Source organism: Mustelus asterias, chromosome 11 (genome assembly GCF_964213995.1).
Source record: "Mustelus asterias chromosome 11, sMusAst1.hap1.1, whole genome shotgun sequence".
NCBI lineage: Eukaryota > Metazoa > Chordata > Chondrichthyes > Carcharhiniformes > Triakidae > Mustelus > Mustelus asterias.
The window spans coordinates 91861761-91877976 of NC_135811.1; the positions used below are offsets into that span (position 1 = coordinate 91861761).

At 44.2% G+C, this 16216-nt stretch overlaps 1 protein-coding gene across 1 annotated transcript in view; it reads right to left on the bottom strand.

Annotated features, from left to right (window-relative positions):
* Positions 1-1458: 1458 nt before the first annotated feature.
* The window catches only part of LOC144500665 (protein HEG homolog 1-like), a 97323-nt gene continuing 82565 nt past the window's right edge, over positions 1459-16216 (bottom strand). Inside the window, exons 11-12 of the mRNA XM_078223963.1 lie at positions 15981-16158; positions 1459-5605 (exon numbers count right to left, since the gene is read on the bottom strand). Of these exons, the coding sequence (XP_078080089.1) occupies positions 5489-5605; positions 15981-16158 (295 nt within the window). The 3' untranslated portion in view covers positions 1459-5488. The remainder of the gene's footprint in view (positions 5606-15980; positions 16159-16216) is intronic.

The window sequence follows — 16216 nt, forward strand, 5'->3', positions numbered from 1 at the left end:
TTGTGTGATTCATGCACAAGGACACCCAGGTCCCTCTGAACAGCAGCATGCTGCAACTGTTTACCATTTAAATAATAGTTCATTTTGCTGTTATTCCTACCAAAATGGATGACCTCACATTTACCAACATTGTACTCCATCTGCCAGACCCTCGCCCACGCACTTAGACTATCTATATCCCTTTGCAGACATTGTGTCCTCAGAACACTTTGTTCTCCCACTCATCTTAGTGTCATCTGCGAATTTTGACACACTACACTTGGTCCCCAACTCCAAATCATCTATGTAAATTGTAAACAATTGCGGTCCCAACACTGATCCCTGAGGCACACTGCTAGTCACTGATCGCCAACCAGAAAAACACCCATTTACCCCCACTCTTTGCTTTCTGTTAGTTAACCAATCCTCTATCCATGCTAATACATTACCCATAATGCCGTGCACCTTTATCTTATGCAGCAGCCTTTTGTGTGGCACCTTGTCGAATGCCTTCTGGAAATTCAGATACACCACATCCACCCTTTCCCCATTGTCCACCGTGCTTGTAATGTCCTCAAAAGAATTCTGTTAAATTAGTTAAACATGACCTGCCTTTCATGAACCTATGCTGAGTCATCCCAATGGGACAATTTTTATGCAGATATCTCGTATTTACCCTGCTAATCCCAACCTACTTGGGACACTAAGGGGCAATTTAGTGTGGCCAATCCACCTAACCACATGCGTGGTTTAGATTTTTTATGTCGGTCAGACCCATGCACACGGCCAACGGGACTAGAGCTGAAGTCAAAGATCCCAAGCAACTGCACAAAAAGTGAAAACTCAAAAATGGTGTAAAGCCCGAGGAGAAGCCAGGGAGACAGGCAGAGGTTAAAAATGAAACTCCCAGTGAGGAAGATGATTGAGAAAATAGGTGTGCCTCAAAATATATATTTTTTATAATGATGTTTTTGAAGTTTATTTATTAGTGTCACAAGTAGGCTTACATTAACACTGCAATGAAGTTACTGTGAAAATCCCCTAGTCGCCACACTCCAGCGCCTGTTTGGGTACACTGAGGGAGAATTTAGCATGGCCAATGCACCTTACTAGCACGTCTTCTGGACTGTGGGACAAACCGGAGCACCCGAAGGAAACCCATGCAGACACGGGGAGAACATGCAAACTCCCCACTGACAGTGATCCAAGATGGGAATTGAACCCGGGTCCCTAGCGCCGTGAGACAGCAGTGCTAACCACTGTGCCACCCCGTATAGAGGTGTCCTGCGACATATAAAAGGTCGGGAACGACTGACCTAATGGAATATTCCCCTGTATAGAGTGAACATGTTCCATTATGGCCCACTAGTAGTCCATTACTCAAAGTTCAACACTAATACTGTGAATGGTTATTTTCATGCCCCATCCTGAAATTATCTGGTGTCAACAGCTCAAAGTTGAAAGTAACTATACGAGACAGAAACTGGAAAGAATTTCTTTATTTCAATTTAAACATCTTTTTAAATTATACAATGCTGATCAATAGAAAAACATATCCAAATTACAATACCAGTGATTTTTTTAAACAAAGTTACTGAAATTCTCATGAGTTTACTCCTATTTGGCATTAAGTTGTTTTACAAGTATCACAAACTACAATGTACAAAAAAGGTACAAGCAAAACAGTCAATCCAGATGGAGAATGCAACTTTGGCCAATTTTATTACGTGCAAGAGCAGCAAATTAAAGTCGTGCGAGCAATGGGAACTCCTGGAAATACGCTTTCCATTACACATTGGCTGAAACATAACAACACACAAACAAGTGACATCTACGAAGCAGGATCACTGGGAGATTGGAAGTGTCTCCCGGATGTATGTTTCTGGGAATTAATGCGGAAACTCTGCCATCGCTGAAGGATTCCTTTAGTTTGAGTTTGGGTTCCATTTTGCGTTGAGATGGTATCCAAATTGAAACCACAATCCGGTCACCTATTTACAAATATTCTGCCAATCGCAACTTAAACGGAGTGACCTCCTTTCCCTTTTACACACTTCCCCTGCCCCCACTCCCAGGGAGACCTATGTCAGTGAATTTGGAGGGGTTCCTTTTTAATATGCTTGAAGGTCCATTCAAACTATTGGACAGGTAAAGATCCTTGACCTATTCACATGCTCCTCCCAAAGGCATGTGAAAAACAGTTTAATATGCAAAACTGCAACATTTTCCAGGTTTTTAAAAATACTGTCACGGGATGGCAAAGATCTATTCAGCATTCGGGACCCATGTACTATGGACCACAAAATATCAATCTCCACTACAACCTATGGTTGGAAGTGGAAAATATAACCACATTTTTCACCTATCGCTTCAGTTAATGTTTGAAATGAAATATCAATTGTGTTTTAATTTATTTTGAAATGTTAACCTTGGACTATGCTGAAATGTACATTTCATGCGCTTATAGTAACTGCTTTATGCACCAGTCTATCCAATTTCTCCCACTTTGTCCCCTCCCTGAAACAAACACTTCTATTCCACGAAGCGTTAACTCTTATCCTGTTGGCGAACAAGGAAAGCTCACGTGTATTTATCGGCAGAATACTAGGCAACAGAATGAAATGAAGCAGAAACCGACATGGAGGGAAAGAAAAGGCGATGCTCAACTTCCATGCTAAAGGAAAAATATAACCTTATTAAGCAGACATACGAGAGACGCAACCTAGTTAGGTATTGAAAGCTGGAGTACGTTTCTGTTCAGTGAATTTGACTTGCATTTCTGATATTCATTCTCTGTATTTCAAAAATATATCATTTGCATAAGGGGAAAAATAGTCACATCTTCACTATTTATAAACTGTTCCTTCTTGGATTGAGAAACAGAAGTTTTTACATGCGCCCACTGAATGTTTCCATAGACGTGCTTTGAAGTTTAAGCTATACAATTAAAATAAGACACTCAAAACATTGGATGGGGAGAATAACTGTTTTGGGAAAGGCTCTGAAGAAACTTGGTCTTCATCTATTCAGCAAAAAAAAAGGGGATGCCAACATTTGGATTCGGGATATAAAGTCCCCAAGGACAAACCAACATTTCTGTGCTTTACTTGTACTCAATCTTTGGAGTTATTTCCTATAAGCTGCAAAGGAGAGGTTATTGAGCTTCACTATTCAATAATGCTTTACCACAACACCATCTACCATTGAACAGTCAAGTGCTACTAGTGCTCATCATTTTGCAACTATCCTTCAAGAAAGATCAGAGGAAGAAAGGGTGCACAAAACCCAAAATCCCACCAAACAACGATCCAGAGATACAGGGCGGAATTCTCCAGCCGCGCTGTTTCTAAAAGCCCTAAATTCCCATCCAACCGTCAACAGCGTTTCACATTCTCCGCAACCCGCCCGCTAAAATTCCAGTGGTGAGCGGGATGGGAGAATTCCGGCCACAGTCTTGAGTCACCAGTGGCTGCAGCTTAAGCCTTGAGCAGTTGGCTGCCATGCTGAACTAAACCTATCCATTTAGAGCCTGAAGAGGCACATTTAAATAAAAAAAGATTTGCTTGGTAGATGTCAGTCTCTCTGGATCAGTGAAGAGGCCGTCCCAGCAGTAACTGTGCACCGTGGTGCCAACAGCATTGTGTGCCCCACATTATTCTTTGGTGTGGAGGTCACTTAAACCTGCACTGGCCAAAAGGTCACGGCCAGTCCTCAAATGCTTCCACAGTGCAGCCAGTTTATAGAAAGAACCACCACACATTACAGAAGATTAATAAGCAGAGGCTGACCAGCCACACTAAAGAATGCAATGGTAAAGCAGCTCCAAGAATGGGGCAAACTAAATTTTACCGGCGCAGAGTTAATGGTTGGCATTTCTTCCAACGCGAGCCATTGAATTTCCAGCATGTTAGAAACCTACCAAACCATTAACAGAAGCGTTTCTGAATTTTAAACAAAATATCAGAAAGCCGAATTGGTTTATTTGCCAAACTTAATACTGCCACCTTTTTGCTTGGAAAAAAATTTACATTTTAAATTGCCAAACATAGAAAGTCTTCACTGAAGAGAAAAAAAAATTAAGAATCTAGAAATGAAGAATGGGGGGAAAAAAAAAAATCAAGAAAGTGAGGACAGACTGCAAATTCAAAACCCCACCGCCCCCCCCCCCCGCCCCAAAAAAACTAAATATACATCTTGGAGTCTAGGTGTCTGCCAGTGTATTTACAATTTACATCCATATACTCGATCATTAAAATGTGCAAATTTCTTAAAAGAAGATTAATCTTTCTTTTGGTGGAAACATGCCCTCGTGAGCTGACTGGGTAGCTGTAAAATTGGCATGCCACATCAGAGGGTGGACTGTTTCCTTCCGTCATTTGAAGTCTCAAATTAGTCATTTCCTATTGAATCATAAAGGAGAAGATTTTTCTTATAATTGTCCTTTACTTTGCTAGGTTAAAAATTATTTTTAAAAAAAAAACAAGGGAAGTCCCTTCACGTTCCAGCCCATCCAAACACAGCAGCACAATGTAAAAGAGCTGGCAATTAAACATTCATTTAAAAAAAAACACAACAAAAGAAAATGTACACTATGCCATGCTAAAGAAGAAACGCACAAGTGGTGTGGCTGGGCAAACGCCACCAGTTTAAATACATTCAAACAAGACTGTTAAAATACCATCATTTTTCTGTCACAACAAGGGATGTTGACATTTTTAAAAGATAAGTTGAAGAACTTAAAATAAATCGCTCTTTTAGCATTTTACTTTATAAGGAACCCTCCCTATAGGAGGTGGTCAGGTGCGGGTTGCTGACGCAAAGAACAACTACTGCAGTATTGTACTCAACATTTGAATGCATCAGTTGCCTGATGAAGACACAACCTTTGCGGTTGGCATTATGGAGTGGAAATAAATGTACTGATCCACAGGTCAAAGACAAAAAAAAAACCCAGTGTAAAATGAAGAATCAACGCCCCAAAGCAGGAGACTCGTGGTACCAAGCGTAGATGATCACTGCCCAGCTACCCACCCCCTGCTCCGATCACCATTCCCCGCCTTCCCCAACTTGGTATCAAAATCATCGGCGACAAGCCACATAATTTTACTAAAAACCTGCGCTCTTCCCCTCCTTTAGGCTTTACATTTGGAATAATAATCTGTCGGCCCTTGGAATGGTGGTGGGAGAAGAGGCAAGGGTGACAATTCAAGAGGCCAATGTTGGAAATCAGTCTCCCCGTTTGATATTTTAGTGGCCAGGAGATAAGAATTCCATTCTTGGCTCTGGAGATACACTGAACATTTGTATTTTATTAGTCGTCTCACCGTAGAAATATTCCCCCAAGAATTTAGAGTAAAAATGTACAAAATTTAATTATTTTCCTTCCCCACTCCTTTTATGCTTACTATGCAACATGCACACAGGCACAAAGAATGCTCGGCTGTTTTCAATAGATCCTGAAGCATCCGCTCCACCCTCCAAATTCCAATCCTGCTCATTTTACAAGCATTCATTCAGGCTTCTTTTCATCGCTGACATAATATGGATTCTCTTGACCCTGACAGAGATAGGTATAGCGGGACTGCTGCTTCCCTTTAAAGGTCTTCAGGTCATCATTCTTCTCCGGCTGCAATTCAAAAACACACGGCCAGCATTAAGAAAATGTTAAATTAGGAGCAGAGTCAGAATTCGTACGTACATGTGGAGAACGTCATGGCCGGAATTCGCTGGCCGTTCACGCCCTGTCGCCGCTGCAAGCGATGATGGAGAATTTGGCACTCAGCCAGATCTCCGTTCACTGCAGCGGGATTGGAGAATCCCGCCGGCATGGACGGCTGGAAACTTCCGGTCCACGTCTTGCAAATACATCTCAAAACCTTTTTGCCTTAAATGTGAATGCATGGACTCTGGTGCAGGCAGTGTGACACTTACTGTTTCAAGTTTAAAGATGGAACCTAACGGAGCATGTTTTAGTCGCAGAAACAGGAGGAGTAGGTCACTGAGGACAAGGGGTTGGGGTGGGTTCAGTACAGAACCTATTCCCAGGTCTTCAATTCCTTTGTATGTGCATTGGCTGTGGCAATGAGCATTACTTCAGAAGAACATATGACTTTTTGCTAAAAACCGCAGTAAATGCTGATTAAATGGTAGCATTCTTGTGCATTTAGAGTATCCTTGCCATTAAGCCTGTTCTGCCAGACCAGCAGATCATGGCTGATCCGTATTTTGGTTCCATATACGTTAAGCACTCAAAAGGCCGGGATTTTCCAGCTGGTCACGCCGGCGGAACCTTCTGGTCCTGCCCCGCCCTCCACGGCGGGTTCCCTGGCAGTGCAGCCTGCGAGCAACGCAAATGGCCGTCGACTGGGTGGGAAATGGAAGAGAGTTTCAGATTTCCACTACCCTTGGTGAAGCAGTACTTTTCCACCTCACCCCCACAAACGGCCAAGCTCTTAAAGTTATATGCCTCTGAACTCTACACCATTTTCCCATTGTGTCAAGATTTAAATTTGTGATGAAATTAAAACTATTGGGATGACATTGTGCTCCTGTTTTCTTTGGCAGTGTCAGAATCGGGTTTCACACTAAAGGTAAAAACGTGACGCGATTGTCCCTGCCTCCCAACAGCGACACAATGGTATTCCCAACGTTCAAAGATCAGGAACATCCTTGTTGCATATTTACATCTCATTATCAAGCTTCTATACCTGAATTATCATCCCCCCCTTCTCTCTCCCCCCAAAAATCCATTCACATTGGCATGAGGAAAGATTGGCATGTATCACGACTGGTTTCTCACGATGTGCATCTGGCAAGCAGACCTCCCAGCGGGGCTCAGTTGAGTACATTGCTTAGGGAGGAGAGGGTCATGCCCTGGCAGGATGGGTTCCATGAACTCTTGTGCACTGGGATGACTTTTTAAAATCTTCTCTAAAATAGTAAGCCACTAGCGAGGTGGGTACAATCAAAGCACAGCCCACCAGTTTGACATCGTGGGACTTGCCCCTTGCTATTTCCCTCCCCTCTGTTCCCAAAGATACGATGTATAAAGTAACCTCAGTTGGCCTCAGTGCTGCTTTTCCCTCCCATTGCACGGTGGAACAGTGGTTAGCCCTGCTGCATCACAGCACCAGAAACCCGGGTTCAATTCCCGGCTTGGGTCACTGTCTGTGTGGAGATTGCACATTCTCTCCATGTCTGCGTGGGTTTCCTCCGGGTGCTCCGGTTTCCTCTCTCAATCCGAAAGGTGTGCTGCTTAGATGCATTGACCATGCTAAAATTTTCCCTTGAGAGGTGCCGGAGTGTGGCGACTAGGGGACTTTCACAGTAACTTCATTGCAGTGTTAATGTAAGCCTACTTGTGACACATTTATTTTTCCTTCTTTCTTCCTTTCACTATCACACTCTACCCAATTCTGCAAACATTCCTTTCTGTTCCAGGGTACAGTCTGACGGCATGGATACTCTAAATGCACAAGAACGTTACCATCTAATCAGCTTTACTGCAGTTTTAGCGGGAATCAATGTTCTTCTGAAGTAATGCTCATTACCACAGACAATCCATGTGCAGAAGACCTGGGAATATGTTCTGCACTGAACCCACCCTAACCTCCTGCCCCCAAATTATGCGGCATTGTCACTGGACTAGTAATCCAGGGACCCAAACTCTGGGAACCTGGGTTCAAATCCCACAGTAAGAAGTTTAACAACACCAGGTTAAAGTCCAACAGGTTTATTTGGTAGCAAAAGCCACACAAGCTTTCGGAGCTCTTAGCCCCTTCTTCAGGTGAGTGGGAATTCTGTTCAAAAACAGAGCTTATAAAGACACAGACTCAATTTACATGAATAATGGTTGGAATGCGAATACTTACAACCAATCAAGTCTTTAAGAAACGAAACAATGTGAGTGGAGAGAGCATCAAGACAGGCTAAAAAGATGTGTATTGTCTCCAGACAAGACAGCCAGTGAAACTCTGCAGGTCCACGCAACTGTGGGAGTTACAAATAGTGTGACATGAACCCAATATCCCGGTTGAGGCCGTCCTCGTGTGTGCGGAACTTGGCTATCAGTTTCTGCTCAGCGACTCTGCGCTGTCGTGTGTCGCGAAGGCCGCCTTGGAGAACGCTTACCCGAATATCCGAGGCCGAATGCCCGTGACCGCTGAAGTGCTCCCCAACAGGAAGAGAACAGTCTTGCCTGGTGATTGTCGAGCGGTGTTCATTCATCCGTTGTCGCAGCGTCTGCATAGTTTCCCCAATGTACCATGCCTCGGGACATCCTTTCTTGCAGCGTATCAGGTAGACAACGTTGGCCGAATTGCAAGAGTATGTACCGTGTACCTGGTGGATGGTGTTCTCACGTGAGATGATGGCATCTGTGTCGATGATCCGGCACGTCTTGCAGAGGTTGCTGTGGCAGGGTTGTGTGGTGTCATGGTCACTGTTCTCCTGAAGGCTGGGTAGTAAACACCATCCACCAGGTACACGGTACATACTCTTGCAATTCGGCCAACGTTGTCTACCTGATACGCTGCAAGAAAGGATGTCCCGAGGCATGGTACATTGGGGAAACTATGCAGACGCTGCGACAACGGATGAATGAACACCACTCGACAATCACCAGGCAAGACTGTTCTCTTCCTGTTGGGGAGCACTTCAGCGGTCACGGGCATTCAGCCTCGGATATTCGGGTAAGCGTTCTCCAAGGCGGCCTTCGCGACACACGACAGCGCAGAGTCGCTGAGCAGAAACTGATAGCCAAGTTCCGCACACACGAGGACGACCTCAACCAGGATATTGGGTTCATGTCACACTATTTGTAACTCCCACAGTTGCGTGGACCTGCAGAGTTTCACTGGCTGTCTTGTCTGGAGACGATACACATCTTTTTAGCCTGTCTTGATGCTCTCTCCACTCACATTGTTTCGTTTCTTAAAGACTTGATTAGTTGTAAGTATTCGCATTCCAACCATTATTCATGTAAATTGAGTCTGTGTCTTTATAAGCTCTGTTTGTGAACAGAATTCCCACTCACCTGAAGAAGGGGCTAAGAGCTCCGAAAGCTTGTGTGGCTTTTGCTACCAAATAAACCTGTTGGACTTTAACCTGGTGTTGTTAAACGTCTTACTGTGTTTACCCCAGTCCAACGCCGGCATCTCCACATCATTCAAATCCCACCACAGCGAATGGAGGAAAAAAGGAAAATCTGGAATTAAAACTCTAATGACCATGATTGTTGCAAAAACCCATCTGATTCACTCATGTCCTTTAGGGAAGGAAATCTGCCATCCTTACCTGGTCTGGCCTACATGTGACTCCAGACCCACAGCAATGTGGTTGACTCTCAATTGCCCTAGCAAGCCACTCAGTTCAAGGGCAATTAAGGATGGGCAATAAATAATGGCCCAGCCAGAGACACCCACATCCCTTGAACAAATAAAAAAAATGACCTAATTCTTACTCATACTAAAGGTTACTCATAGCATTTGTAAAGATACCAGGAAAAGACATTCTGTACAGTGTTGAACACAGCTGCTGAGAATAAGCCAGGCACAGTGAGGTCATTCAATGCAAGAAAGAGAAGCCCTGACCTCACCTGATGGTGAAAAAATTTCCAATTATACAACAAGCTCTGACACGAGATACCACTGCCTTCCCACAAATTCATATTAAAGATTACAGGTTTGAAAGTGTTCCGACAGCAAAGGTTTCAAACTGATTTTTTTTAAAAAACTTGGCTACACAAGATATTTTCAACACAAGGCCAAGTCAGTCACTGTGTCACGTAGACATTTCATTACATAAATGTACAGTAAATCCCCGTTTTAAGCGTCCTCTTTTAAAGTAGTTTTGTTTTAAAGGGCTTTATTTTTTACGTCTGGGTTCCATTTGAAGTGCAGTATTCCCTCTTTTAAAATGTGCGAGCAGTGTGATGACATCATCATGTCCTCAGTCTGGCTTGGGATAAACACCATTTTGTTCCTTCTCTACATTCAAATTCTTTTGCTGCATTTTCAGGTCCCCCCAACCCACCGAACATTTTTATTTGTACCCTGTATTGGTTGCTCTTTGTTAGTTTTGAAAGAATTCTCCACTGTAAATACTCATTTTTCACATTTCTTTGCTGCTTCTTGTACAGTCAGACCTGAGGAACTGTTGTGGACTTCTGTTTTTATAAGAGTTCTTTGCTATTCAATGGTACTACTCTGTATTGTACAGTATCTGTGTTTGAGGAATCTATTGAAAACTTGGTGGTTTAAAGAGGTCTCTGCTTAGAATGAAGCCTGCAGACAAGGCAGCAATGTTAAAGTCACTGAACTGGATTGTATAGTATTCCAGATACTAAGAGCTTAAGAGATGAAAAATTAAGCTTTGACTTTGGGCGGGATTTTCCAGCTTTTTCCCACCGGTGCCATCTTCTGGTTCCACCAAAGGTGGCCCCCTGGCAGCAGGTGGGCGAGCCACGCAAAATGCCGTCGACACTGGCGGGACCACAAGATCCTGCCAGCGGCCAATGGCGAGCTGCCTCCAGCATTGGAGGCCTGGAAAATCCCACCCTTCAACATAAATACTTGAAAATTAAGCAGCCTGAGGGGATCTGATGGAAGAAATGGTTTTCATTGTGGGAGTTTTCATTGAGTGATTTTTATCAATGACTTGGAGGATTTGAAGGGTGGGTCAGTAAATTTGCTGATGACACCAAGATTGGTGGAGTAGTGGATGAGGTGGAGGGCTGTTGTAGGCTGCAAAGAGACATAGATAGGATGCAGAGCTGGGTTTAACCCTGATAAGTGCGAGGTGATTCATTTTGGTAGGACAAATTTGAATGCGGATTACAGGGTCAACGGCAGGGTTCTGAGGAATGTGAAGGAACAGAGAGATCTTGGGGTTCATATCCACAGATCTCTGAAGGTTGCCACTCAAGTGGATAGAGCCGTGAAGAAGGCCTATAGTGTGTTAGTGTTTATTAACAGGGGGTTTGAGTTTAAGAGGGGTTGTGCTGCAACTGTACAGGACCTTGGTGAGACCACATTTGGAGTATTGTGTGCAGTTCTGGTCACCTCACTATAAAAAGGATGTGGAAGCATTGGAGAGAGTGCAGAGGAGATTTACCAGGATGCTGCCTGGTTTGGAGGGTAGGTCTTATGAGGAAAGGTTGAGGGAGCTAGGACTTTTCTCTTTAGAGTGGAGGAGGATGAGAGGCGACTTAATAGAGGTTTATAAGGTGATGAGGGGGATAGATAGCGTGGACGATCAGAGACTATTTCCTCGGGTGGATGTAGCTGTTACTAGGGGGGATAACTATAAGGTTCATGGTGGGAGATATAGGAGGGATGTCCGAGGTAGGTTCTTTACTCAGAGTGGTTGGGGTGTGGAATGGACTGCCGGCTGTGATAGTGGAGTCGGACACTTTAGGAACTTTCAAGCGGTTATTGGATAGGCACATGGAGCACACCAGAATGATAGGGAATGGGATAGCTTGATCTTGGTTTCGGACAAAGCTCGGCACAACATCGAGGGCCAAGGGGCCTGTACTGTGCTGTACTGTTCTATGTTTGAGTATTAAAAGAAAAGGCAGCCACTAGACTATTGCTGGAGCACTTATCTTTCCACTGTTGTTGGAGGGCCTTGCAAAGGCCTACAGATAGTATTTCTCCAGTGTTTTACAATGCCTGCTGCTAATGATCCTCTTTCTCAGAATTGCTAGCCCCACCAAGGAATTCCCTTATTTACCAACTGACTCTAGATAGCCATCTGGGAGCTACATAAACAATTTGAAACATTTAAACGAGACATGGGTCAGCCTTCTGGCTCCAACACAGGTTGACAGATGGGACATTCATTGTTCAAGTTCTCTCACTACCAATCCTGACACAGCAAGATAAACACAAGTTAACATTTAACTGTAATTAACTCAGGCTTGTTTGATTTGCATTTGGGTTGTTTATCAGAACCTTTATCAGATGTCTGCAAAGCACATCAGAATGTGGGGATCACTGCTGCCCAGTAAACTATGACCTTCGTCTTGGTTCTGGGATCCTAGTTCTCAAATACTCTTTCTCAATGACCGAAGGCTGCACTGACACAATGCATAGTGCTCCTACCTACTACCCTGTGATTAGCCATATCACAGCATGGACTTTGGGACCAGCCAGAGGGGAACTGATGGAAGAAATAGTTCTTCATTGTGGGAGCATTCATGAAAAGGCAGCCATTAGACTGTTGCTGGGGTACTTTTCTTGCCACTGGAGCTGGAGGGCCTTGAAAAAGGCCTACTGATGATATTTCTCCAGTGCTTTGCAATGCCTGGGTGGACTGAATTGCATTTTACTCAGGAGCCATATTTTCTGAAGTTCACAAAGCAATTCAGGAACAAGAAGTGACAACTAGATTGGCTGGAATTTTCTGGCTCTTCACGCCTGGTGGGATCTTTTGGTTCCCCCCCGATGACACACCCTCTCACCAAGTGTACAATCAATGGAAAATCTGAGAAACAAGTCGTGGGGAGGCCAGAAAATCCCCACAATTATTGGGGATTAATGATCTTCAAGATTCATCTTCAAGATTCATCATCCATGGCCGGGGTTTCCTCATCAGGTGGGAAAGGTGGTGTATAAACCGTTGGCTCCACTGATGGGATTTTCCTGATGGATTTTTTTGGAACTCAGTTTTAAAAATTCCTGGAGGTGGCACGCACGATGTCATGCTGGTGGAGCGTGCTCGGAATGAGCTCACTCTACCACAACGTCAGTCTTTCCAGAGACCTGGGTGCCCTTTTCCTCAAAGGATAAATGAATGATTCTTCCTCTCCTGCTGGTTGACATGGGGAACCTCTCCTTCACAGATCTCCCTTGAAGCCTCCCCTCGCTGGCGGTGCCCCCTGGCACTGGCCAGGCCTGTTGGTTCAGACCAGTTTTAAACCCCACCAACAAGACAGGGAAACCTATCGGGAGGGGATGATACAGTGCGGAAGCCTGCTAATACGTGGTAATGGAGTTCCTATCCTTGCTGGGTGGGAATTATTACATGATGGATGTCAACGCAAAATCCCATTGGTGTATAAACCGTTTGCAGGCTCTCATTGGATTATAGAATCTCTACAATGCAGAAGGCGGCCATTCGGCCCATCAAGCCTGCACTGGCAACAATCCCACCCAGGCCCTATCCCCATAACCCCACGTATCTACCCTGCTAGTCCCCCTGACACTAAGGGGCAATTTATCATGGCCAATCAACCTAACCTGCATCTTTGGAGGTTATCTGCATCCCTTTCCCCCCCCCCCCACTGGCCTTTCTGCCTTCTGAACATGGGAGAATCCCGGCCTATACAATGTTGCAATAATCAAATACCATAGCTCATAGGTTTTACAGGCAAGGTTTAGTTTTAGGAATTAAACTGTTGAACGCAAGATAATCAACTTTAATAAACTTTAAACTGAAAATATCTTTTCCTATCTTGTGCATTTTCAACTGGGAATCAGGATAGTGGTGCAGATCATTTGAACTAGAGAAACGACAATAAACACTGCAACCAAATCCTCATCAATAGCTAACATCTTGAAAGAAAATGACTTGCACTCATATGCTGCTCCTTTCTCGACATCAGCCATTGAAGTAATTTTGAGTCACTGTAATAATGTTAGAAGTTCAGCAGCCCATTTGTGAAGAGCAAGGTTCCACAAACAGTATAATAAAGACAAAATAACCCGTATTGATGATTATTGAGGGATAAATATTTGCCAGGACATCTGGAAAAACTCCCTTAGCTCTTCTTCGAAATTAGTACAATGGGATCTTCCACATTCACCCGAGAGACATGATAGGGCTTCATTTGAAGTCTCATCCAAAAAAGGCTACCACAGTGGAGGGCCGGCCAAGTTGTTTTGTGCTCAAACCTCTGGAATGAGACATAAACCCACAGCTTTCTGACACCGAGGCGAGTGCTACCATGGCTAAAAATTTGATAACTGGATAGTTTGAAGCCAACAGCCAGTGATGCTCCTACTATGATCTGTTATTAAATAATAGATCAAGAACATGTGGGACAAGCTAGATGGACCAGTCGGTATTTTCCTGTATGTTTGACTTGAACTTTTACCTCTGTTAAGGCGACAAATAGTCTTTTATCCTGAATGGGTGGCACGGTGGCACTGCTGCCTCACAGTGCCAGAGACCCGGGTTCGATTCCCGGCTTGGGTCACTGTCTGTGTGGAGTTTGCACGTTCTCCCCGTGTTTGCGTGGGTTTTCCCCGGGTGTTCCAGTTTCCTCACACAGTCTGAAAGACATGCTGGTAGGTGCATTGATCCGAACAGGCACCGAAATGTGGCGACTAGGGGAATTTCACAGTAACTTCATTGCAGTGTTAATGTAGGCCTTACTTGTGACTAATAAATAAACTTTAAACTTTAAGTTAAGGCAGCATGGTGGCACAGTGGTTTGCACAGCTACTTCACAGCACCAGGGACCCGGGTTTGATTCTGGCCTTGGGTGACTGTTTATGTGGAGTTTGGACATTTTCCCAGTGTCTGCTTGGGTTTCCACTGGGTGCTCCGGTTTCCTCCCACAGTCCAAAGATGTGCAAATTAGATGAACTAGCCATGCTAAATTGCCCTTTAGAGTCCCAAGATGTGTAGCTTGGGTGCATTAGTCATGGTAAATGCGTGGGGTTCCAGGGATGGGGGTAGGTGTGGTTCCAGGAATGGGGCAGGTGAGAGGGCCTGGGTGGGATACTCTGTCAGAAAGTCAGTGCAGACTCAATGGGCCAAGTGGCTTCTTCAATGATTCCATGAACTCACAGGGGAAGGGAATGAGAGCCAAGATATTTACCACGATAATGATCTTCTTGAACAGAAGTAGGGCCAGTGAATAGTAGATATTTTCAGTCAGATAAGTACCCACTTCAGGACCTTCCACAGAGTAAATACCATTTAGAATCAAGGCGTTATTCAAACTGCAGCTTTGTGGGGTCTGTCTAAATGCATGTCTGATGCTTGCCAAGGATATGGCATGTACCGAACCAAATGATCTTTCACCTTTTGCACTGGCTATTCGCCAGCCAAATTGTAGCAGCATAAAACACAGACAGTTAGAAAGTTCTGTCAGAAAGAGGAACACCAAGTTCTGGTTATATACGAGCTCTACAATATCATTAATCAGCTTTGTTCTACCAAAGGCACACGGGTTCAAACTAGTAACAGGTAAATTTATAATGTTAGGAAAATTATACTGCATAAAATATGATTTATGTATGGAATGGACTTCCAGTTGTAGCATTGCGGAGACAAAAAGCCTAGAAAATTTATAAAGCAATTGATGCGGCCAGAGGGTGGAGGAAAAATTAGAATCTTTCTAAATGGATGAATTTACATGGGTTAAATAGCCTTCCTTATTTCTGATGAGACTAATGAAACATTCCAATACTGAAATCACTATTCCAGTTTTAAAGTACAAGAATATTTGTGAAAAACTGGGCAGCAACCTTTGTGGTTAGGTGGAACAGCCATGGTAAATGCGCAGGGTTACAGGGATAGGGCAGAGGGGTGGGAGATGTGGAATGCTCTTTCCCAGAGTCTGTGCAGACTCAATGGGCTGAATGGCCTCCTTCTGCACTCTATGGCGATAAGCGTAAAAGTCAGAATACTATCGAGGAAGAACTTCAGAAACCATTTTATTTTTGTGTCAGACTAACCTGGCCTGTTTGGCCAGTGAGCTTTATAAAATTTCTAACTGAACCAAAGGAATCAAAAAGTTGTTTTGCTAAAGTCTGAAACTGTCGCCTTGGGAGTACGCATGTGCTTTTGAGAAGAATGTAGGCATCATTGGAGGCACCTTACAGATTATAGAATGTCCGGGGGAATGGAAAAATCAGAGGGACAAGACGAAGGGTAGGATTTTCTGGCCGCACTCCCCCAAGGCCGGAAAGCCCCGCCCAATGTCAACGGACCTTTGCTTGGTCCGTGTCCCGCCCGCTACGATTCCCGTGGTGAGCGAAAGCACTCACCGTTCTCCCACCATCCCGATGGATTTCGTTTAAACTGCTGGTGCTCCCATTCTCCTGCATTTCGAGCTGATTGCCATCCCAGTGCATGGTGGCGCGAGGAATCTTTGGCATCTCGGATTTGGGCCACATTACGTAATCATGGGAGCCGGATGAGGAACTACATGATCCACTCTTGGATCTGGAAACAAGATTCAATTTTGCTTTAGTTAAAACTCAAGTCTAAACAGACAGTATAA